General features: G+C 54.5%; 9 protein-coding genes across 9 annotated transcripts; 5 read left to right on the top strand and 4 right to left on the bottom strand.

Moving 5' to 3' along the window:
- Positions 1-56: 56 nt before the first annotated feature.
- Positions 57-2,489, bottom strand: KRP23_1425 (Phospholipid--sterol O-acyltransferase; the record flags this gene model as incomplete). Its single annotated transcript, XM_067884958.1, has 7 exons — positions 57-401; positions 483-602; positions 667-1,101; positions 1,169-1,479; positions 1,554-1,829; positions 1,898-2,106; positions 2,197-2,489. 7 exons carry the CDS (start codon positions 2,487-2,489, stop codon positions 57-59), a joined length of 1,989 nt encoding a protein of 662 aa, XP_067751998.1.
- Positions 2,490-3,468: 979 nt separating this feature from the next.
- KRP23_1424 (putative calcium-binding protein CML23) lies at positions 3,469-5,529 on the top strand (the record flags this gene model as incomplete). Its single annotated transcript, XM_067884947.1, has 1 exon — positions 3,469-5,529. The coding sequence occupies one exon, from the start codon at positions 3,469-3,471 to the stop codon at positions 5,527-5,529; it is 2,061 nt and encodes a 686-aa protein (XP_067751997.1).
- A 395-nt stretch (positions 5,530-5,924) lies between these two features.
- On the bottom strand, positions 5,925-7,657 carry KRP23_1423 (putative tRNA N6-adenosine threonylcarbamoyltransferase, mitochondrial; the record flags this gene model as incomplete). The annotated part of the gene is made up of 10 exons (XM_067884936.1): positions 5,925-6,152; positions 6,220-6,306; positions 6,368-6,418; positions 6,493-6,549; positions 6,618-6,890; positions 6,960-6,989; positions 7,051-7,198; positions 7,265-7,340; positions 7,411-7,505; positions 7,578-7,657. 10 exons carry the CDS (start codon positions 7,655-7,657, stop codon positions 5,925-5,927), a joined length of 1,125 nt encoding a protein of 374 aa, XP_067751996.1.
- A 188-nt stretch (positions 7,658-7,845) lies between these two features.
- KRP23_1422 (uncharacterized protein) lies at positions 7,846-9,579 on the top strand (the record flags this gene model as incomplete). The annotated part of the gene is made up of 4 exons (XM_067884925.1): positions 7,846-8,185; positions 8,259-8,568; positions 8,633-9,430; positions 9,504-9,579. The coding sequence occupies 4 exons, from the start codon at positions 7,846-7,848 to the stop codon at positions 9,577-9,579; spliced, it is 1,524 nt and encodes a 507-aa protein (XP_067751995.1).
- Positions 9,580-9,865: 286 nt separating this feature from the next.
- Positions 9,866-11,399, top strand: KRP23_1421 (Proline iminopeptidase; the record flags this gene model as incomplete). The annotated part of the gene is made up of 6 exons (XM_067884913.1): positions 9,866-10,365; positions 10,423-10,516; positions 10,583-10,681; positions 10,737-10,922; positions 11,007-11,170; positions 11,243-11,399. The coding sequence occupies 6 exons, from the start codon at positions 9,866-9,868 to the stop codon at positions 11,397-11,399; spliced, it is 1,200 nt and encodes a 399-aa protein (XP_067751994.1).
- A 519-nt stretch (positions 11,400-11,918) lies between these two features.
- Positions 11,919-13,282, top strand: KRP23_1420 (Proline iminopeptidase; the record flags this gene model as incomplete). Its single annotated transcript, XM_067884902.1, has 7 exons — positions 11,919-12,044; positions 12,105-12,250; positions 12,313-12,406; positions 12,476-12,574; positions 12,649-12,834; positions 12,911-13,074; positions 13,126-13,282. 7 exons carry the CDS (start codon positions 11,919-11,921, stop codon positions 13,280-13,282), a joined length of 972 nt encoding a protein of 323 aa, XP_067751993.1.
- A 57-nt stretch (positions 13,283-13,339) lies between these two features.
- Positions 13,340-15,055, bottom strand: KRP23_1419 (putative WRKY transcription factor 19; the record flags this gene model as incomplete). Its single annotated transcript, XM_067884891.1, has 1 exon — positions 13,340-15,055. The coding sequence occupies one exon, from the start codon at positions 15,053-15,055 to the stop codon at positions 13,340-13,342; it is 1,716 nt and encodes a 571-aa protein (XP_067751992.1).
- A 1,106-nt stretch (positions 15,056-16,161) lies between these two features.
- Positions 16,162-16,947, bottom strand: KRP23_1418 (uncharacterized protein; the record flags this gene model as incomplete). Its single annotated transcript, XM_067884880.1, has 1 exon — positions 16,162-16,947. One exon carries the CDS (start codon positions 16,945-16,947, stop codon positions 16,162-16,164), a length of 786 nt encoding a protein of 261 aa, XP_067751991.1.
- Positions 16,948-17,956: 1,009 nt separating this feature from the next.
- Positions 17,957-21,473, top strand: KRP23_1417 (1-phosphatidylinositol 3-phosphate 5-kinase FAB1; the record flags this gene model as incomplete). The annotated part of the gene is made up of 2 exons (XM_067884869.1): positions 17,957-18,756; positions 18,842-21,473. The coding sequence occupies 2 exons, from the start codon at positions 17,957-17,959 to the stop codon at positions 21,471-21,473; spliced, it is 3,432 nt and encodes a 1,143-aa protein (XP_067751990.1).
- Positions 21,474-21,586: the final 113 nt, after the last annotated feature.

Genomic DNA, 21,586 nt, shown 5'->3' with positions numbered 1-21,586 from the left:
TACCGTTTAAATGTTACTGACTACTTCTACTGCGATGATAAAGAATCCGTCATTCTCTATGTTTGCAACGGCTCTTGTTGAAGAGAGCCGAGGCCGTTGAAATTGGACGATGAAGACATGGTGATGTCGGGTGATGACGACGAGATTGGCATGCATGGCGCAGAGCAGTACGGCCCGGTAAATGTGAACTCCAGCGGCTCTTGCTTGGGGCTTGATGCAGACACACCCAGGAACGGTGCGGTCGGCACCAGAAGGGTTCCTTTCGCTTGCCTGATGCGGCAGGACTGGTCGAAGGTCACATCTCCGAAGACATATCGGTATTCACAGAACTCCGGGAACTCGCAGTAAGCGTAGCGGTAGTTCCAGTAGCAGTCACCGTCGATGACTGGCGGACGAGATGACTACACCAGCGTTCAACACAAACAAGAGGCTAGTCAGTTTTACAGTTCTCTCAAAACGCTCAAGGACGGAGCCGGTCTCACCTTATCCGAGTTGGTTTTGCCGTTGAAAATGTGGCGTAGCTCGGCTCGCAGCTCGCGAAGAAATGCTGGATTGGAAAGAATATCTCGATGACCTACTCCGTCGATTTCCCATACACCAGTCTACAGTTGACAAAGAAACAGGATTAGGCCACCACCAAGATATTTTCTTGAAAACTGCACGTACCGAGCGTGTGGCCCCATCGACCTCTTTAGAGCTCTCAAAAAATGTGATCCGGTCACGGTTCAGAGGTCCGAAGAGCCCTGCAAAGAAGCCCGCGGTACCACCGCCGCTGAAAGAGGACGGGTCGGCGTCCGCTTCACAAATGGGTAGGTTGCCGTTCAACAGCGAGTACTCTGCGTGATGGCCACTTGCATGTCGTACAGCACGCACCCGCGTGATGTTTTCAGCAGAAAAATAAACAGACTGCGGAGTTTGGGTAACACGCACGGACGAACCCTTCGAGCCCAGCCATGTGTGTGCCCAGGAGAGTGAATGGTAGGACACGGTGCCGTCTCCAGTTTTGCTGCAGGTTGATTCTTGGCCTTCTTCTTCAACGTACTGCAGCTGGAACCAATGCCCAGGCTGGTCTGCGTTTTCGTACTCGTAAAAGTTTTTCGTCTGCACATCGAGCAAGGAAAGTTACAACATTATCCTGGCACGTACTATTACGCATACCGTTGCGTACCGGAACGTTCACGCCGTAGACGCTGTAGACCGAAGCAATAGGAGGTCGCTCCCAAGGCTTGAAGAAATCCAAGACGGAGTCTTCAACGTAAAACTTCTGGCGCATTGCCTCCAATTTGGCGAAGATTGGATCGTGCGCAGACATATCGCGGAAGAGTTTACCAGAGGCAATGTCGGCGCTGGTATAGTTCTGCACCTGCACCTGGTCCTCTCGTGGGATGATCCCCTGCTGGGAACGCACAGTAATGAGCACTTCGTCGTCCTTGGCCGAGTTCAACCCCGAGGGGATTGGCATGAAGCTCAGGATGGAACCTACGTCGACGCAATACAAAAAATTAGCGACCTGGTAAACCAAGTTGGACAAGCACTGCCACAAGAAGCCTCACCAAATGACACGACGAGCTTGCGCATTTCACTCTGCGTGATGGGAAGCCCTTCCGTAATACCCGAAGAGATGAGCTCAAGAGTTTCAGCACTTCCAAGCAGCGGTGAACCAACAGCAAAGTAAGCCGAAATGTGCTGATCAATCCACTTCTGCCAGTTGTTCCGCCCCACTTCCTCCTTCAGCCATTCGAGGAAGTACCGGAAAACGCCATTGCCCATCGAGTGAGCGATCACAACAAGGCCACCGCGATCGCCATCAAGCTCCACCGTGTACTCAACTACAAAAAAAAACAGTCAGCAACAAAACTACAATCTCATACCCAAACAAACATCACAAATTGCTCACTCTTTTTCTTGAGCGAGTAAAAGTACTTGTCGCGCTCCTGCAGCTTGCTGGGCGGCAACCTCCAGTCATAAGTTGCAACAATCAACTGCTCTGGGTCCAATTCAAAATGGTCCACCAAGTCGTGGATGATGTTGCGCCACACTGTGGACAGCGGGCCCGTCACAATTCCTGGATCCAGCTCAGACACCGCCTCGAGTCCTTGCGTCGCACTATCCCAGCCGCAAACAGGAAAAATAAACGTCAACTCATTAGTCGAACCTTCAATGTGCCGACCATTATTCTGTGGCCACAGGACGTACCGCAGTTTGCACTCGAGCTCGTCCTGCGTGGTGATGTCGAGCTTCATGCAGCGGATCCAGCAATCGCCTTGCGCCAACACTCGCGCCACGTCGACCCACAGCCGGTCGCCAAAGGTGATGTCCCGGTACAGATTCTTGCGGAAGCCCGTCTCGCAGCGGTGGTGGCTCCACGACTGCAGCTGCGACGACGCGAAGCCCGGCATGAGCAGCACTGGCCTTGTGCGCATCACGCCGTCCTTGGCGGCCACCACAGCCGCTAGTAGCGCCCACAGCAACCCCAGCAGCACTTGCATTTCACCCTGACGTATGCCAGTCCGGTCGTGATCAATTGTGACTCTGCACGCCAATCGTCGCGGCCTGAGTCCGTCTCCGCAGCCGCCACCTTGGACCAGTTTCAGGTCTTGCCTTCGGCCACTGGGTGGCCCACCCGGGTATACCGACCTTCAATACCCTGTACAGAGCTCCTGGCAAAAGGAGAAACCGCAACAGTCTATTACCTTGCAAATTATGTACATACTGTGTCATAGTTCTGCATTAATGATATACAAATCCGTGTTCAAATATGATAGCCTTGGATTATGTATCAATGTGACCATTCTCTCAACGACCGAGATCTCTGTAATTACAGACAACGACGGTGAAACTCGACCCCCCATCAACATCTATTTTCCATACATCTGTAGAAAGGTCATAAAGACAAAAAAACTCGACCCCTTTTACGATCTCAGCTGCCATTGGCCAAAACTAAAAATGCAACCGGAAAAGTAAATATTGCACAAAACTAATACCAACTGACACATCACTGGAAGATTGAAAAGCGCTCGGGCAGTGGGCTTACACCCCTCCACTGCAATCCGGTCAAGCGCTTCCCGCCTCTGCTTGACGGTGTAGTGATTCTGCCGACGAGGGGCTTCCATCGTTTAGTGAATGCAACAATGGCAGGAAAGTTTGGTTTGGCACCAGCATGGCGTGCTGTCCAGCAAAGTTAAAGATCGCGCTTATTGGCTAAAATTAATAAAATGTCACTTTTCTTTTATACTTGAGTTTAACCTTAGACTGTAGGGGGGTCGAGTTTTTGTGGGGGGTCGAGTTTCACCGTCGTTGTCTGTATGCACCTATTTCATTAAAGTCAGGTGTAGGGTGCAGAAAAGAGCCAGGAAGGTAATAAGCAGTTTCAGACTGGTGACGTCGCCCCTTTTCCAGCCGTGACGCAGCGTTCTGAGAATAGCCTGGTCGCAGGTGTAGCCATGTCCCTGCAGTGCTGTTGCTCCCATGGCCTTCTACTGGGAGTGCGAGGCGCTCCAAGTGGCGGTGGCGCCGTGGCACAGGGACCCGAAGCAGCAGCAGCTGGTGACCGCGCGCGTCGCGGTGGCAGAGCAGCGGACGCCTGGCTTCGCGCTGCGGTTCGACCTGGAGCTGCCTGCAGAGAGCGGGGCGACGCATCTCATGCGCCTCGTGAACCAGCGGCAGATGCTGCGTGCGTTCGAGTTCGCGTTCGTGGGGTTGGAGGTCGAGAAGCGGCGAGCTCCAGGCGGGGGAGACGCTGATTTGGACTCAAGCGTGAAGAAGTGGCTGGCTGGCGGAGGACACGTGCAGCCGCCGCCCAAAGAGAAGCTGGCGAGGTGGCTGCTGGCTTGGATGCTCGTGGCGCGTGACAAATACGCAGACGAGTGGCTTGTACTTTTGTGTGGTGAAACGGGCGCTGAAGAAATGGAGGACGACGTCTGGGCGAACATGTGCGATGAGTCAGGCGACTGCAATGGTCCAGTTTCGGACGGGGGCAGTGCTGCAGATGACGGGGAGGACGAGAGTCTGTGTGATGATGGCAGTGGGGGAGACACTGAGAACGAGGATTTGCCACCGCCGTATGGACATATTGAAGCTCGTGAGGCGCAGCTCAGTGAATATGAATATGACGTTGAGGCGTTGGATCGTGACAAACGACGGACTGAAGCTGCCGTTCGACCAGCGAAGATTATTATCCCTGCCGGTGGTTCGGATCCATCAGTAAGGAAGGTGATAAAACGAGGGTCGTCGATCCGAATTGATAGCAGTCGCAGCGTAGACAGTGGTGCAATGAGCCAGAAGGCGAAATCAGAGCTCAAACCGACAATTGTACGGTTGAATCTGCGTCAGGACTTCCTAGACGCGGCCAAAGTAGACGACGAACCATCAAGTGAATGGTCTGAAGATCGACGACATTTTCAACAGGAACTTCGCGCCTCTCGACGTGATGTTCAAGTCACCAAGCAGCAGCGCGAGAAGATGGAGCGATTAGCGCAAGTACGGCACACGCAACTACTGAAAGAGTCTGCGAGGAAGTTGCGCGCGAACGAGCAAAAGCGGCGCGATGCAAAAGCTGTTCGACAGATGATCGCAGACACGCTAGAATATCGCGATGAACTGCACACAATGGAATCTCGAGCGAAGCAAGCATCTATCGCTGCGCATCGTGACCAAGAGCGCGTGAAACGTCTAACTCACGTAGTGGTGGGCAACACTGAAACGCGTTCACGTGGAGTAGTAAAACTTGGGCCTGGGCCACTTTCAAAGAAGGAACGGGAGATACTCTACGATGACGCACGAGTTGAAAATGCTGTGTACGATCTCCACGGACGTCGACACAATTTAGAGGAATCCGAACAAGTCGCCACCGAATGTGCTTTCAAGAGCGCTATGGGCAAACTTCGCCGTGTGCTTCTGCAGTCTGAAAACACTGTCGACATATTCCGTCGATATGACCTCGACCGAAGTGGATCGCTGAGCTACGCCGAGTTCCAACGCATGCTACGAGAGGTTGGCACCGGAGACGCAGCCGTTTTGACCCAAGAACAGAGCGAAGCATTGTTCAAGCGCTTCGACGCTGACGATAGTGGCGAAGTGGCTTATGCTGAGTTGCTCTGGAGATTTTTCGATTGTGAAGCGTTCTTGAAAAGATGGCACGAGCGAAAGAGCGCAACCACGACTGCACGCGAGGTGCTGCAGGTATTCCAACGGTTCGATTGCGCCAGTCAGGGAGTGCTGCCGCTCAAAGACTTCCAACTGGTCATAGACTTCCTCGGTGTTACCCTCGGCGGCATTGATGCAAAATTGATGGCAGTCAAATTTGACGCTGGAAAGGATGGATGTGTCGACTACCACAAGTTCTTGGAGTTTCTAAATCTGGCTGGTGACGCTAATCTGCCACCTGGCGCTGGTAAATCTGATAGTCCATCTTCGACACAGTCAAATTTGCGTCCTGGTACTGCTCCTCCAGGTATGGAACGCATTTGGCAGGAGCTGGAGTCACTTTCGGCAACACAAGCGAAGCTACATCGCCTCCTCCGAAAATGATTTGAGATGCTCGTGGACTCGAGGCAGAGTCTCCACGGTGGAGACCTCTGCCATGCATGGTTGATCACAGGCTTTGCAAGATCGGATACAGGTCACAAGCGATGGGGGGCTTGGATTCACTTCAAGCAGCTCATCAAGTCCTTGGCAGAGGGACTGGAAATCGACGTCAGACACCAGGAACAGGGTTTGCCCAAAGTTTGATTTGTTGCAGAGATGAATCAAGGCGCTGAAGTCTTGCGGCGAGTTTGAGAAGTTGATGGCCTGGTAATGCTGTGGCGTTCAGCATCCGTATTGTTTGCCAGCAAAGCATCAGCGTTACAAGCAAAACCACATACGTCCAGAAAGCTGTCTCTATTTAATGCTAAGCTGGACCCTACCTTTTCGCTTTCGACTGACTAAAGCGGTTGCAGGGTTTCCAGCGGCCATCGTGGCTGATAGCGTGCGGGTTCCGGGTCACAACGCATACCCTTTGCGTATCGCTCGAGTCCTGCATAAGCAATCATGACGCCGTTGTCGGTGCAGTATCTAGCTGGCGGGAATACTGCCACCAGTCCCTCTTCCTCTACGGCTGACTGCATGCGGCTACGGAGGTACTGGTTCGACGCAACACCACCGCACACAACCTAGGAACACAACAAGACCGAGGATAAGTTTATAACCTACAAAGCGCAGGGATTCATTCGGACGTACAAGACTGGAGATCTTGTTCCCCATTCGGTCTTTGCTCCATTGACAAGCTCGTCGCGTTCGAGTGATCAGCTGATCGACTGCTTTTCGCTGGTAAATACAACGTAAGAACACAACAAGATGACAGCATCAATGTACCGACACAACATACCTGGAATGAAGCGCAGAGATCCTCCTTGGTCTTGTCGTCTAATTCTCCAAGCTGTTAACAGCCAATGCATCGATCAGTCAGTCACTGGTACGACACCTTGAAATGTCCGATGAACAGGCCTCAACCTTTTTGACCTCGCGCAGCATTGCTGTTTTGATTCCCGAGTAAGAGAAGTCGCAATCCTGTACAAGCAAATATGTTCGTAAGCTCCACGACTCATTCGCTTGCACTCCCTCGCGTTGTGACGCACCTTTCGATGCTTCATAGGCTCGGTGAACGGAAAAGCACGGTCATTGCCGCGCGCAGCCATGTCCTCGATCAGCTTGCCGCCGTGGACACCCTTGCCGCCTGAGGAAGTGATATCCAGCATTCTAGCCACCTTGTCGTATGCTTCACCAATAGAGTCGTCGAGTGTGTTGCCCAGCAGCTCATAATCCCCCAGGCCCTTCGCAAGAACAAGACAGCAGTGACCCCCAGACACGAGCAGCACGACAAACGGAAACTCCGGTCGTGGCGTCTCCAGCTACCGCAGCAATTTCAGCAAACACCATAATTAATCACGGCATGATTCTGATATCAGGACCCAGCTTACTTGTGGCAGTCGTGATACGAGAACATGAGCCTGCCGCAACAACCAAAAAGGTTAGTGCCAACACTTCACACATTTGAACAACTCGCCGCACCTCAAGGTGGTTGATCTGCAAAAATGCAACGTCCGGGTTGTCCAGACAAATCTGCCGAGCCGCCCGCAGCCCCACATCCAGACAAGGCGCCAGCCCGGGCCCCGATGTCACCGCTACCGCCGACAATTGCTTCACACTCTCCAGTCCACTACCAATAACAACAACAGTCAATACACCAATTTCTCGCTGTAGTCACTCACACCACCCAACGCACCTCTGCTCCATAGCAGCCTTGATCACGTGCGGCAAGTTGTCCGCATGAGCTCGAGCCGCCAGCGCTGGTACAATGCCTGCACCAACCACCACGGCGTCAGCCCAGTGCAGAAATATTGCAAAATGGTCTGCAACTAGTCCGCAAACCTTTCCACTGCGCGTTGAGCTCCCACTGCGACGAGATGACGCTGCTCAGCACACGCCCATCCGCGTCCAGCACCGCCGCCGCCGTGTCGTCGCAACTGCATCAACCCACACAGCAAAACTCAGTTCCTCAAACGAACCACCTCAATAGCATTTGCATCTCCCAGCACCTTGTCTCAATGCCCAGCACATACGAAGCGCGTCGCGTCTGCACAGGCCGCAGCAAACGCAGCGAGCAGCGCCGCAACATCAGCCCTGTCAAATGATGTACCGAATACGTATATGTATGTACTAAACATAACATTACGTGTCAGACGCGAAGTGGTTCAATACAAAGACCAGTGATCTGAATCCTATACAAACGCCAAGTGAACAGTATAGTTAGACTACCAGTCAGACAAGGGGGCGGCAGTAAGGCGCCGGAAGAAGTCGCCATCGATGGCCGTGACGGGGGAGCGCGACGTGGCCGCCATGGCGCGGCAGATCGCGCAGGTGACGGAGCGCGACAACTGGACGTCGGACAAGAGCGTGGTGCCCGACATGCAGCGGCTGTTGGGCCGACTCACGACGCTCAAAGTAGACAAGGACCTGCTGCAGCGCACCAAGATCGGAGCGGCCGTCAACAAGCTCAAGAAACACGATGACGACGTAGTTAGGGGCTACAGCACGAGCCTCACGAAGAAGTGGAAGAGCGAGGTGGGCGTCGCCAGCAGCAAAGGAGGAGCCGCTCGACCGGTGGCGAGCCAGCGAGTGCCCAGTCCGTCACCCCCGAAACGAGGTAGAGCGAGACGTAGAACGGGTAGAAGGGGGGTAGAACGGTAGGCTGATGAGTGCGTGCTCTACCTTTGCAGGTGTAGGCGAACAAAAGAGGTTCGAGAGTGCCAGGAAGAGGCTGCAGGAAGGTTACGCGAGTGAAAGAGCCAAGAAGGACTCGAGGACGGTACAGGTGCTCAGTGGACCCATTGCTAAAGGCAGAAGAGGAACAACGGTGTCCACAGCGCCGTCCAGGAGCTCTATTGGACGAGCGCAGCTGGCACTGCGTCGTCCGCTGCCCAGTGCGACCTATAGAGCGGCGTCGGCGCCTCCAGTGGCGCGTAGGGTCTTACCGACGTCCAGAGTGCAGACACAGGCGCGTCGACCCCCGACGTCACTTAATAGCATGTAAGTGGTCGGCTGTTGTGGCGGAAGCAGAAGCAGGTCTCTAATGGGGAAATCGTCGTGACAGGTCCGCAGAAGAGAGACACCGACAGCGCCAGCTTAAATACAAAGCGCTGTCTGGACACGGAGTCGGTGATGGTGGTCGCCGCGAGCCCGAACGCGCGCGCAGCAGTAGCAATACCACACAGTCAAACGGAAGACCGCGACCTGAATCGCGGCCGTCTAGTGCATCATCATCGAGAGGAGGATCCGTGCCGAGAGACCTGCCACCTGCAGTGAATGGACGCAAGGCAATGTTGGATAAGATGTATCCCCGCGTGTGCGGCGTAGGATCGTCCTCAACTCCCAGTGGCAAGTCGTCTGGTGGCGCCAAGAAGAAAACCAGTGCAGCGTCGCGCCGGAAGGAGGTGAACTACTCAGAGGGCCAGCGTGAGGTACTCTCGTGGTTGAAGGGCTTGAGTGTGGATATGAGCGAGTACGCTCCGGCCTTCTTCGAGAACGGCTTCGACTCTGTGAAGCTGCTCAGCACCATCGAGAAGTCCGATTTGCCGTCGCTGGTGCCCAAGAAGGGCCACCACCGCTTGATTCAGCAGGCGCTGGACGACTTGCGGCATAAGCACTCTACGTCGGCGTCTTCAGAGCGGCGTGATCGTTTTCCGAAGCAGTCACGCATTCGTCGCAATGATCCGTTCGAGGACGAAGACTCGGACGACAGCTTTGTGGTTAGTGATGACGGTGAGTACCGCCCGGGCCACATCGCAGCGATGTTCCGCAAGAACCGGAAGCGGCGATACTCGATCGACTCGGACGACTCGATCAACATGGAGGCCACGTTCGAAGAGATCCAGAAGGAAGAAAAGCGCAGGTACGCCCCTGCTAAACTGCGCGTTGTTGTCGATGTGTTACGGCTCCTAACTTTTGTGTTTACTACGTTGCAGTGCTCTGTACGGCGAGTACGAAGACTACCGGGAGGACATGCGCAACAAGAAGTTGCTGAAGAAGAAGAAAACCTGAGCAAGTGCGTATGAAGGAACGTCCTTCGCGTTTCATGAACACGATCAGTCCACGGCGCCACGAAAAATAAAACTGCACGATATGGTAAACGGCAGCCGTCTGGCTCAACATGCAACGCAGAAAAAACAGACAAGTAGACACGGAGGACAACCCACACTTGGACCAAAATACATATCCAACCTCCAAATTCGTCCTCCGTATGCACAACTCCCCCCGCACTAGAATACTCATGTCTCTAGTATCGAATACTCCGTGTCTTTACTCATTTCTCAATTTGAAGCTCAAGATGCTCAAGATCTGCAACAAGTTGTCGTCTCTGCGTCGCTCTGGCGGCAAGACGCTGCAGCTCCTGGCACTGCCCACCAGCCGTAACGCGCGTCCGCGTCCCGTGAACGTCCCCACCAAAGACGAGCGCCAGCAGGCGCGCCGTGCGGCGCTGGCGCTGTCCGCCGTGGCGCTCACATCCTTGGCCGTGACCTACTCGACGTCTTCTGAGGCCCAGAAGAGCGACCCACCACGCTATTTGTCGAGTCCTGAGGAGTTCCTGTACCCAGCCATTCAGCCTTTTAATAAGGGGACGCTACAGGTCTCACCCGTGCACGAACTGTACTACGAAGAGTGCGGGAATCCCTATGGGAAGCCCGTGATCTTGGTGCACGGCGGGCCAGGCGCGGGCTGCTCGGACGGCATGAGACGCTACCACGACCCGAGGGTTTACCGCATCATTTTGTTGGACCAACGTGGGTCAGGACGCAGCAAACCCCACGCGTCACTGGAAGAGAACACGTGAGTAGGAGCGAAGAGGTTGCTTAGAGAGTTATTGATAATTTGTTGGGGTTGCAGGACATGGCATTTGGTGGAGGATATGGACAAGTTGAGACGCCACTTAGACATTGGCAAGTGGCAGGTGTTTGGGGGATCGTGGGGTAGTACACTGGTAGGTTTCCAGAGATAGGGAGGTAGAGAGGAGGTGCTGGGTGTTGACGATGGTGGTGCTGTGTAGTCGATTGCGTACGCTATTACGCACCCGACGCGCGTGACGGAGCTGGTGCTGCGCGGTATTTTCCACCTGCGCAAGCAAGAGATTGACTTCTACTACCAGGTAATTAGGGAGCTTGTGCGGATTGATTCGGGTGGGTTGCTTACGGTTGATGTAGCACGGATCAAACTTCATCTACCCTGACCGCTGGGAGGCGTACCGTGATGCCATTCCGGAGGAAGAGCGCGGAGATTTTCTGATGGCGTACCACAAGCGCTTGACGAGTGACGACCCAAAGGTCCGCATCCCGGCAGCTCTGGCCTGGACGACGTGGGAGAAGACGACCAGCAATTTGATCCCTCCTGTGAGTTTGCGATGAGGATGCGGTGCAGACTTTGCTCTTCCGAGAAAGGACTCAATTAGTGACATATTTCGTTACTACGTGTAGTCGGATGCGGCGGACAAGTCGATGGACGAAGTGAAGTTTGCGGAAGCGTTTGCTCGCATTGAAAACCACTATTTCGTCAACAAGGGCTTCTTTCCTACCGACGACTTCCTGAACGAGAATGCCAACAAGATTCGTCATATTCCGACGGTAATCGTTCAGGGAAGGTACGAGAATGAATGAGGCGTGTCCGACTGCCTTCAAGGTAACCCAAACTGCGGGTTGTGTTTTCTTCGCAGATACGACGTTGTCTGCCCCATGAAAACGGCTTGGGACTTCCACAAGGCCTTTCCTGAGGCTGACTTTCGCGTAGTGCAAACTGCTGGCCACTCGGCTATGGAGCCAGGCATTGCTAAGGAGCTGGTTGATGCCACCAACAAATTCAAGACCTTGTAGGGTGGAACACGACTTAGTCACGTTTGATCTGCGTGAATTTGGATACGGTCTTCACCAGTGTGTTCATTCAATCCGAATTTCTGAAATGTTTCGTACTATTTTTTTTTGCTGTTCACGCTGCTGCAAGACATCCAAGCAGACGTCTCAATCTAGCCTTTCAATACTGGGATGCTCCTATTCACACGCTGTACTTGGCGGGCCAAGAACCGATTGCTGAGCTATCATGACCCCGAATTTCGTCACATCGGTGACTCACTTTTGGCTATGATTTTCGGACAACTGGTGACGTCTACCAGGCTATCAACACTGGCGAGTCGATGACACAAATCGCGTTGCCTGACCTGCTCAAGGTTCGTTTGTTCAGGTTGTTAGCAAGAAATTAGTGTTTGCTTGAGTAAATGTCGCTACATGTATCAATACTTTCACAAAGTTTTCGTTGGTAGAAAGCTTGATGAGTGTATTCATTCAGCCGTACTTCAAATCCTGAAATCCTTCAAGGGGAGTCTCGATTCCTTCACGATGCAGGAAGGTGTCCAAGCAGATGCCTTCCTCTTCCCAGCGAATCAGCCTTTCAGCACGGGGATGCTGAAGGTATCTCCTGGTCACACGCTGTACTTCGAGCAATGTGGACATCCGACGGGCAAAGTAAGCGAGGTTTGCTTGGAAAGTGCATGAAGCTGGGCGTGATGGTTGACAGTACTGCAGCCGGTGATCATCTTGCATGGCGGACCAGGAAGCGGCTGCTCTGACTATATGCGGCGCTATCATGACCCTGAATTCTATCGGATCATCCTCCTGGATCAGCGTGGTGCTGGTCGAAGCACCCCGTTCGCGTCGCTCGAAGACAACACGTACGTTGTGTGTTAGTCGATCTCCTTCCGTTCTCGATCGGACTGACACATTTGCGTGGTAGCACTTGGCACTTAGTTGAAGACTTGGAAAAACTGCGCACGCATCTACAAATCGATCGCTGGCAGGTCTTCGGCGGGTCTTGGGGGAGCACACTGGTATGTTGGTTGCTAAAAGTGAGAGTCAGCTTGTAGTGCTTGGCTGAAGGTGCAATCGCTCATGAACAGGGAGTCGCGTACGCCATCACTCACCCGGATCGAGTTCTTGAGCTGGTTGTGCGCGGCATATTCCTTCTGCGCAAGGAGGAAATCGACTTCACTTACCAGGTATCCACATTGGGGTAACCTGGTTTGCTGGAAAGCCGCTAATACTACCTGATGCTTGTCCGGTCTGGCTGTAGCATGGAGCAAACTTCTTGTACCCCGATCGGTGGGAGGCATTCCAGAATACCATCCCTGAGCACGAGCGAGCTGATCTTGTTGCTGCATACCACAAACGCCTAACTAGCAATGACCCAACCGTGCGCATCCCTGCCGCGATCGCCTGGGCAACATGGGAGCGCACGATTAGCAATCTCACTCCACCGGTACGTGGACCTTCACAGTTAACAGCGGCAGATACAGCGACCGCCAAGAACAAACTGGTGTTGATTGTGCTTGCAGGATGACGCTGAGGACAAGGTCACAGCTAACACAAAGGCCACTGAAGCGTTCGCGCGTATTGAAAACCACTACCTGTTCAACAAAGGTTTTCTCTCGACGGACGATTTCTTGCTTACGAACGCTTTCAAAATCCGTCATATCCCGACTGTCATCGTGCAAGGAAGGTAAGATCATCATTTCAAGCGGGAGGAGCGTATTCTGACATTGACTTGCAGGTACGATGTGGTGTGCCCAATGCACACAGCGTGGGAGCTACACAAGGTGTTGCCTGACGCGGAGTTCCACGTCGTCCAGACTGCAGGTCATTCGGGCATGGAGCCACCGACTGTAAAAGAGCTCGTGAAAGCAACCAACAAGTTCAAACTGCACTAGGAGGACACTCGCCAGTTCACTTACTTTTGCTCATTAAATACGGTCGTAATGACCTTGTTATTCTGCCTTGACAACGGCTACAGGAGGAGGTTGTAGGTCGTCGATCCGTACGCGCTTCACAGCAGTGCCATCCACAGCAGGCCCACGCTTACTGGTTGCGCCTGCCTTGCCCTTCTTGTAACCGCCATGCTTTGCACACAGGCCCGAAGTGCCACGAGCACCTGTGCTGCAACCTTCTACCGTGCAGCGGTAGCCGCCTCCGTGAAAGAGGCACATGGTACTGCTGCCTTGTGCACCCTTCGGACAGCCAGGCGTCGCACAACGTTTGCCGCCACCGTGTTTCTGGCACAGTCCAGATTTGCCGCGAGCTCCCTTCGTGCAGCCCGGGGATGCACACGGCCGAAATACATTCTTCGCACGTGGTTTCTTGGCTCCAGAACGACGCGGGGTCCCCGCGCTAGAGCTTGCGATCCCGCCCTGCGGAGTGATCAAGCCTGAATGGATTCCGGCAGCATTGTTGGTGGGGGTAGTAATCGAAATCGAGCCGAGGGCAGAGGAAAAAGTCTGGATACTCTGGGTGGCGTTTTGTACCGCACCACTGTCGACGAAGAGGCCCGTATACGGGGTACCGGGTTGGCTATTTGCCGGTGAAAGCAGACTACCAAATGTTCCGTGGGTGGCAGAATTGGCAGCGTAGCCCATCGAAGAAGCAGCGGGATTGTACCCTCCAGACCCGAAATATTGCCCGTCCGCAAGCCTGCTGTCGTCCGGCAACGCTGAGCTGCGGGTTGGCAAATAATTTGTAAGTGTGTCTGCAACAGATTCCAGCGGTTGGAGCTGCTGAATCTGGTACGTTGATGTCGAGTCAGCGGCGCTGTCGAGCGACGAGATGCTGCTGTCGGTCCCTGCAAGCGCTGCGGTCGTGACATCAAGCGTGTGTTGAATAGAAGATAACAGCATCGCGTCAGAATACGACGCTGCGGCGCTCGCACCAGGCGACGCCGCTGTCTGGTCAGTCTCGGAGCTCGTCGTGGACAACGATGTGCAACTGCTCGTCGTACTGTTCGTCAGTCTCTGATCTCTAGACGGAGAAGCCGGCACGTGTGGAACTGGTGCCGAAGGGCGAAACACCTCGTGGTTCTGGAACAGTTTCTCCGAAACAGGAATCTCCGCAAACTCCGTCTGGCGCGGCATGGTGCCCATGAAGGCGCTGGTTTTGCCGCGATGTTGCTTCCCAGAGCTCGTAGATGAGGCTGAGCTCCCAGGCAGCGGCGGTAGTCGTCCATCCTGCTTGGTTGCCGCTTTTTCCTCAGCCTTTGGGACCTGCTCCGACGGGTCCAACCTGAAACTGCGCGGCAGGAGTTTGTCCTCTCCCAGAAAGATGCTCAGCGGGTTGAGCATGGGCCTGTAGTTGGGCACATTGTCCGTCACGCGGGGGATGCAGAACGGGTCCGAGCGCAGCACGAGCGCGGGCGACTCGTCCTTGAGCTTGTCGTTCGTGAAGAGGTAGTGCATGTCCGCCACGTTCTTGGTCTTGTACAGCTCCTCAGGCTCGGGCATGTACACGCCCGCGCGCATCTTCTCCAGGATCTCAGGGCCCGGCATCTTCTCTTCATCTTCATCCTCTTCTTCTTCTGCAGTTGTTCTGGCGGGCGCCTCGTCGCCGCTTTCGTCCGAGGAGCTCTCGGTGATCTCGTGGACCTGGTACGTCTCTTCCTGCTGCTGGTTCTTGTCGCCTGGTGGTCGCTGCCGCGCTGAGTCTGCGGCCGCCATGGAGAAGGCGGAGCTGGGGCTGCTAGTGAAGGAAGCGGGCGACTTGAGCGGCGCAAAGGCCTGTGGGCATAACTCTGGGCGGATTGTGAGCCACTCGCCACCAGCGACCCGAGCGAATAATGGCCGAAGCGAATGGGGATGAGCCAGTTTGGTCGAAACCTGCGGTAATGGATGGTATAATTGTTGACAAGGTATGAGTATAGAGATGTATTGTATGCAGTAAATGCAGCTGAGTAGTAGAGAGAGTTGGAACTGATGGTAGTGGGTATGCGAAATTGACCTCTTTATTGGTGTGCCGTCTTGATATGCATGCTGCTGGCAGCATCAGAATCCTTCGCAGCTGGCGGCGATAGCCATCGGAGTCCAAGCCCTGCATTGTTTTAAGGTACCATTGCCACTTCATCGTCGTCGCTCGACGGCTTCGTCGTCACGGCTTTGAGGCACGCTGACCCGCAGCGCGTGGGCAGCTGTTGACGTAAGCGCAAAAATGGCCTGATTGTCGTTTAACAAACTCCATGCCTGCAGCGGTCGTGGCAAGGAATAGGCAGCACCATCGACCTTGCTCGCTTCCTCTCGTCCAACTCGTCAGCTGTTGTTGTGTGTGTGTGTGGGGGGGGGGGGGGGGGGGGGTCATCAACATGGTGTGCTGTACACATCACGAAGCTGCCAACCTTGTCACCATGACAGCTCAGTAGCTGGTCTTGGGTAGACCAGCTACTGTAGAACATGACGTTGCATTCCCGACCTACACATGTGCTCGAGCTCGCCTCGCCTCCGACAGAGTTGGCCGATTCCACCCCGTGGTCACAGCAGGTGGAGCCATCGTTGCACTCGGATGGTGGTACGGTACAGCAGAGCAGCAACAGTGTCATTGCTGCTAGCCCAGCACTTTCAAGACCCGCATGACCACAAAGCTGCCAATTAAAGTGAGCAATCACTGCATACGCTCTGTCACTGATGTCAATAGAAGTGCCCTTCGCGAAGTGAAAACTACCTGCAAAGCTTCTTCACTTTGTCAAGAATAAAGCAATTCTTTACAATCACAACTTTTTTCTCAAAGACACATCGACACGACTGCTGCGTTACGCTACGCAAAAGCACAGTCCTCAGTTCGACGCAACTCGCTGCAACTTGCGCTTGCACTGCGACGTGGTGACTGAGTCCGCCTCGCCTCCGACGGTGTCGCTGTAAGTCGTTTGCGTTGAGGGCGTTTGCACCGAAGGTGGTTGAGTCGCAGCGGAAACCCCTGTTGGCGTAGCAGCCGACGTGGTGTTGCTGGAAGCCGCTGAGCCTCCCTCGCCGATCTTCGCGCAATCGATGTAGACCTGCCACTCGAGCAGTGTTGACATCCAGTACAGTGTGAGGCGACTTTTGCCCTCGCACTTGGCCTTTGCGTACGGGAACTTGCCCTCCGGGTACGTCACGGCACAATTGGCCGTGAACGGCACCACGATTTCGTTATCGCACCAGACCTCACAGGGCCCGTCGTGGTTCATTTTGCCGCCGTACCATTCCAACTCTTGCGGCAGCGGCACCACGGGGCCACTGGTAGGGTCTGTAAAGCCGCACTCGGGGGTCTTGGGCATGGTGAATCGGCCCTTGCTCATGTCTTGGTTCGTAAGCAGGAACTCCTTGAGCGACGAGTACTTGGACGCCTTAAAGGCTCGGGTGAAAGCAGCAGCGTTCAGGCTAGCGTCGGGGTAGTTGGTGAATATGTCACCGGACTGGGGCGTGAGCGCAGTCATGGGCACCGTCGCAGCGAAGTTGCCACCGTAGCCAGTGCCCGTGAACTTGAGTGCGGGCTGAGTCAGCGTGCCGTGGGCATCGACACCAGAAGTAGCAAGCGTAGCGATTGCAACAGTGAAGGAGAGGGCAGCGGCGACGGAGACCATTGTGCTTGACACGGAGTAGCTTGTTCGAGGCAAATGAGTGAATGACCAAGAACCAACTACGCGTCTCGGTGGCCAGGGTCAAGTTGATGCTAAAGTAGGCTTTGCATCTCGAACAGCAAACCCCCAAAGATGTGTTGTTGGTGAGGCTACCAATGTGTGGTTGATTATTGACGGCGATTACTCTACGATGCGTACAGTAATCAAATAGTACGACCGATCTGCCAAACCAGCCGAAGAACAGAAACCTTGGGGTGAGGTGAGCTTACCGTAAGCGTATGCTCGGCTATTAATAAGGTCTCTGTAGTGTATCCTGCACATTACTTTTTACCTAAGTAGATCCTTTTTCAATGGCCAAGGAGAGCAGTACAGTGCTACCTCTCGTTATGCATTAGCCACCCGCAATGGGAACGCCAGAAGACGCTGCTCACTTGAGCGTCGTATCCCCGTCCACTCGAGCAGTAAAAACACTGCCTAGCCAGGCGCAGCGATCAGCGGTGAAGGACACGCAGAGCTTTTACCGAGGACCGTCGTCTGGCCGATCCCGCACATCCATCTCCGTGGCTTCGTCTCGAATGCCACGCATTGGCCCTTGGCGCTCCGAGTGTAGAGTGATCATTATAGCGGTCAGACTCGTACCGCGCTCTTTTCAGCTGATTCGCAGCAAACTGAAGTGAACTTGTTTGTGCCGCTTCGTGGACGGTTTCCAGCGAAGTTTCATCGAACGAGGAGTGCGGACCGGGGGACAACCGCAGTCATGTGTCACCAACTTAATGGAGCCCGTGCGCTGAAATCTTGCACGAGCGCATGTGCCAGTTGAAGCGGCGAGACTGCAGCCCGAAAAAGAACCGAGCGCGAGCCAGTGGGTGAATCGGCAACGAGCTGCAGGGCACAGGGCACCCCACAGCTTTAGGCGCACGGCGACGTGAGTGCTGGGCGCAGCTCGCCGGCTCTAGCAGTTACGAATTTCGACCGCGCGCAGGAGACGGCAGCAGAGCTCGATCCGAGAGCCATGGACCGAGTGCTGAGCTCCCCCAGCAAGCAGAAGGCGCTGGTGCGGCTCATGAGCTCCGATCCGTCGCTGCTGAGCGGCCTGGACGACGACCTGCTAGCCTCCATCACGCTGCTGTCGGACCCTCCCACGAAACGCTGGGACAGGAAGCCAAGCGGCGACAACAACATGACTGAGAGGAAGAACGTTCAGCTGTATCCGGAAGATGCAGCTTTTGTCGAGAAGAAGACGCCGACATTGGGAGGGATCGCCAATGTGAAGAGCGCGGCGCTAGCTCGAGCCAACACGGTTCTGCTCTCACCTTCTAGTAATGCCACGGCTGTTGCAGCGTCGGCTTGTAGCAAGCAGGATGCTAGGGGCGTTACGACGAGCGACTATGGTACAACTCGACGTACTTGTGCTGCATCGGTGCAGCAAGACAAACCTGCTCCGGTGGTTTTGCTTGATGATGGTATGTTGGATCTGGTGGATGGAAACGCTACAGCAGCCATGCGTCAACGAGGGTTTGGCCGAGGTGGCTCAGCAAAGAAGAAGGCCAAGAGAATGAGACGAAGAGACAAGAAGAAAAATGGGTCGAGCAGTAGCGGGGGTAGTACCAACAACAGCGAGGACGAAAGCATCCGGTTTGATAACACCCACCGACAATCTTTGTCGCTGACGAACGACAGTGCAAGTATGGCGTATGATAGCGACGACGGTATTCAGACGGCCAGGACAGTGTCCACCGACGCGAGATTGGCTTCCAGACTCTTGCTGGACCATCACCACTTCGTCTCTCGCGAGCAATGGATCCCGCGCAGGTAAGTCTGTTTGACGCCCACTTTACATCCTTACCAGCGGGCGAGCTGTTCTAACGCTATGGCAATTGTTGCCCTCGCTTTGTAGTGCTCGCAAGGCGTGCTACGTTTGTATGCGCGAGTTCAACATGCTCCGAAAGCGGCACTCGTGTCGTATGTGTGGTGAAGTAATTTGCAGTCGCTGCTCAGTGTTCCGAGAGGTGAATTTGCCGGTGATGGAAAACAAGTTTCGCATTTGTTCCTGTTGCTTCGTGGCTTACCGGAAGAAACTGGAGGAGAGCGCCCACCAAAACCAAGAAGATGAAGCGGAGACTACGGACCCCGCCAGTGACGGCAGCGTTGACCAGCGGGAGTCAGCGTCAACCCGAGATGGATCACGAGCAAGTTCGCAGTCGAACGTACAGGCTCCACTTGCTTCCGTATTGTCTTCTCAGTTTGAAGATTCACCGTCGTTATCGCCATCCGATACCGTTTCCGACCACTCCTCGTCCCGGAACACGATCAACACGATGTCCGACTTCTCATTCAGCAGTGATACGCTGTACGACATGTCAAATTTCGTATCTGGCAGCTTTTCTGGCTCTCGAAACATGGAGGAAGAGCTCGAAGCGGTCCTCAAAGCGAAGCAGCTCGAAAAGGAGGTTGAAGCAAGCCTGCAGCGAATTCAGGCTCTGGAGGCGCAAATTGTTTCCCAGGAAAGCCAGCAAGACCTTCTCTCGACGGAGCAGCAGCTGCAGCTTCGCGAGGCTCGAGCCACAATCAAGCTTCTACAAGAGCAACTTCGGATGCAGGAGCTGAATGCCAGACAGGCTGTTTACAACAGAGACTCCATTTGTCTGAGCAAGCTGCGGCAGACCGAGCTGTACGCCAATGAGGACGACGAGAGTGAGGCGCTCAAGAAAAAACTCAAGGTGCTGGAGCGTCAACTTAAGCAAGCAGGTATATCGGTGGCCGAAGTGATTCCGTACGAAGTGGCAAAGAAGAAGGTGGCGGAGATCTCCAAAAGGCTCCAGGAAATTGGTTCTTCTGAGCTGGTGCTGGAAGACAAGCAGGCTCAAGCTGCTGCGCGCAAAGAATACTATATCCTCGAGCAGCAAATGGAGAAGTATCACATGGCTCTTGTCATGACGGACGAGTACATCGAGGAGCAGAGGCGAAAAGAGCAGGAGTGGGAAGATGCGAACCGGGTTGCCAATCTTGACGCCATTCGCTTGTTGCGGTCCGCGATACCCGTGGACATCTCACGGCTGTCGGAAAAGGATCTCATGGAGCTATCCACGCCGACAGGCGCTAGATTCCCTGCTGAGCTTGCGCGGCGCATTAAGCGCACGAATGCACTGCAGCTGCTGCGAATTGACCCGAAAACGATCGTCAAGATGCACCCCAGTGTCATTGAGGGGTATCGGACGACGGGTCTTACGCTGTTGGAGCGCCGTGCACTTCACGTCGTCATGCAAGAGCCCTTCCGAGAGTGGAAAAAGCAGCAGAAAGATGATCTGGCCCAGAAGAAGTACTCGTGGTACTGCAAACTCAAAGAGGCGTTCGTGGTTGCTGCAACAAACTTTCAGACCCACTGTGCGTCGAGTGATCTCGGAGACGAAAGTGGCCACTATACCGTGAGCGAACTCCACAGCTGCGAGCTATTGGGGCTGTCATGCCCAGTCCGTGCAGAAGAGCGAGTACGGAAGCTCTACAGTGGACTCGGATTCACTTCTGACGCTGAGTTCCTCAAGGAGGACATCTTGAAAAGTGACCCAGAGGGTGCAGGAGAGAAGGCGTTGCTCGAGGCTCAAGCTCATGCTCGCGAAATGGTGGCTAATCAACGCCAGCGAGACCTGAAGGCGCACTACAAGACGAACATGCGCGACGTGGCACAGGCTGTAGGTGCCCTGGAAGAGATGGACGCTATGTTCGAGCAAGTACAGGCACTGGATGGGGCGTTTGCCTGCTCCTCGACCTCTACTCCTCAGGACGAGCGCCAGCAAGTCAGCCAGTGCAACTCGCTATTAAACAGCGCTCGCGAGCTGATTCTACTTCTCGCCAAGCGTGCAGGTATCTGCGTCACCGGAAAACGTGATTCAGCGAAGGATGAGAAGGACACACGCTCCCCTGTGGAAACTCGGGAGTCTGCTCGCGTCATTGCCTTCCTTGAAGAAATATTTGCCGACGTTAGGGCCCTGCTTTTCAACGATGCAGGCCTGCTCCGTGAAAACAAGTCTGTTACAGCAGCAGCAACGTTCAAGGCTGTTCAGGAGCTGCTCGATGATGTACGGGAAAAGAACCTGAAGGCATCAGCTGAACTGCACGAGGTTTCATCGACAACCGCTGCAAGTGGCGGGAAACGAGTGTCTTGGTTGAATAGAGCAGGATCGGAAACCATGTCCGAAAGGAATGATCAGCAGCGTACTTCAAGTGATGGCGGTTCACCGCATCCGCCCCGTACGGGTAATACTCCGCCTCGAGGGGTGTCTGCTGCTCTGCCCACCAGCGCGCTTCTGTTTGATGCTATCAAGGCTCGGCGAAAGCAGAACGGTAAACGTGCTAGTGCAGACGACAGCAGCATGAAGAAGACTGAGCCACCGGCTAAGGCAGCGCAGTCCAGCAAGCCTTTCGACTTGATGGCAGCTATTCGAGCACGAAAGCGAGCCCAGTCCAACGCGGCTGAGGAAGACTCCGCAGCAACAGTGAGTCCAGGTGTCGATGCTGCCAAATCTGCTTAGCTATTATATTATTTGGTGCGAGGTGCGTGTGGGTTAGTGAAAAGCGAAGGCGTTCCGAAGGCTAGAGCGCAAGCAGCGTCACTAACCAAGCCACAAAGTTGTATTTTCACTCA

Source organism: Phytophthora ramorum (assembly GCF_020800215.1).
Source record: "Phytophthora ramorum isolate Pr-102 chromosome Unknown Phyram_PR-102_s0001, whole genome shotgun sequence".
Lineage (NCBI taxonomy): Eukaryota > Oomycota > Peronosporomycetes > Peronosporales > Peronosporaceae > Phytophthora > Phytophthora ramorum.
Note: the sequence above shows the minus strand (reverse complement) of the source record. Positions and strands in the feature narration are given on the sequence as shown.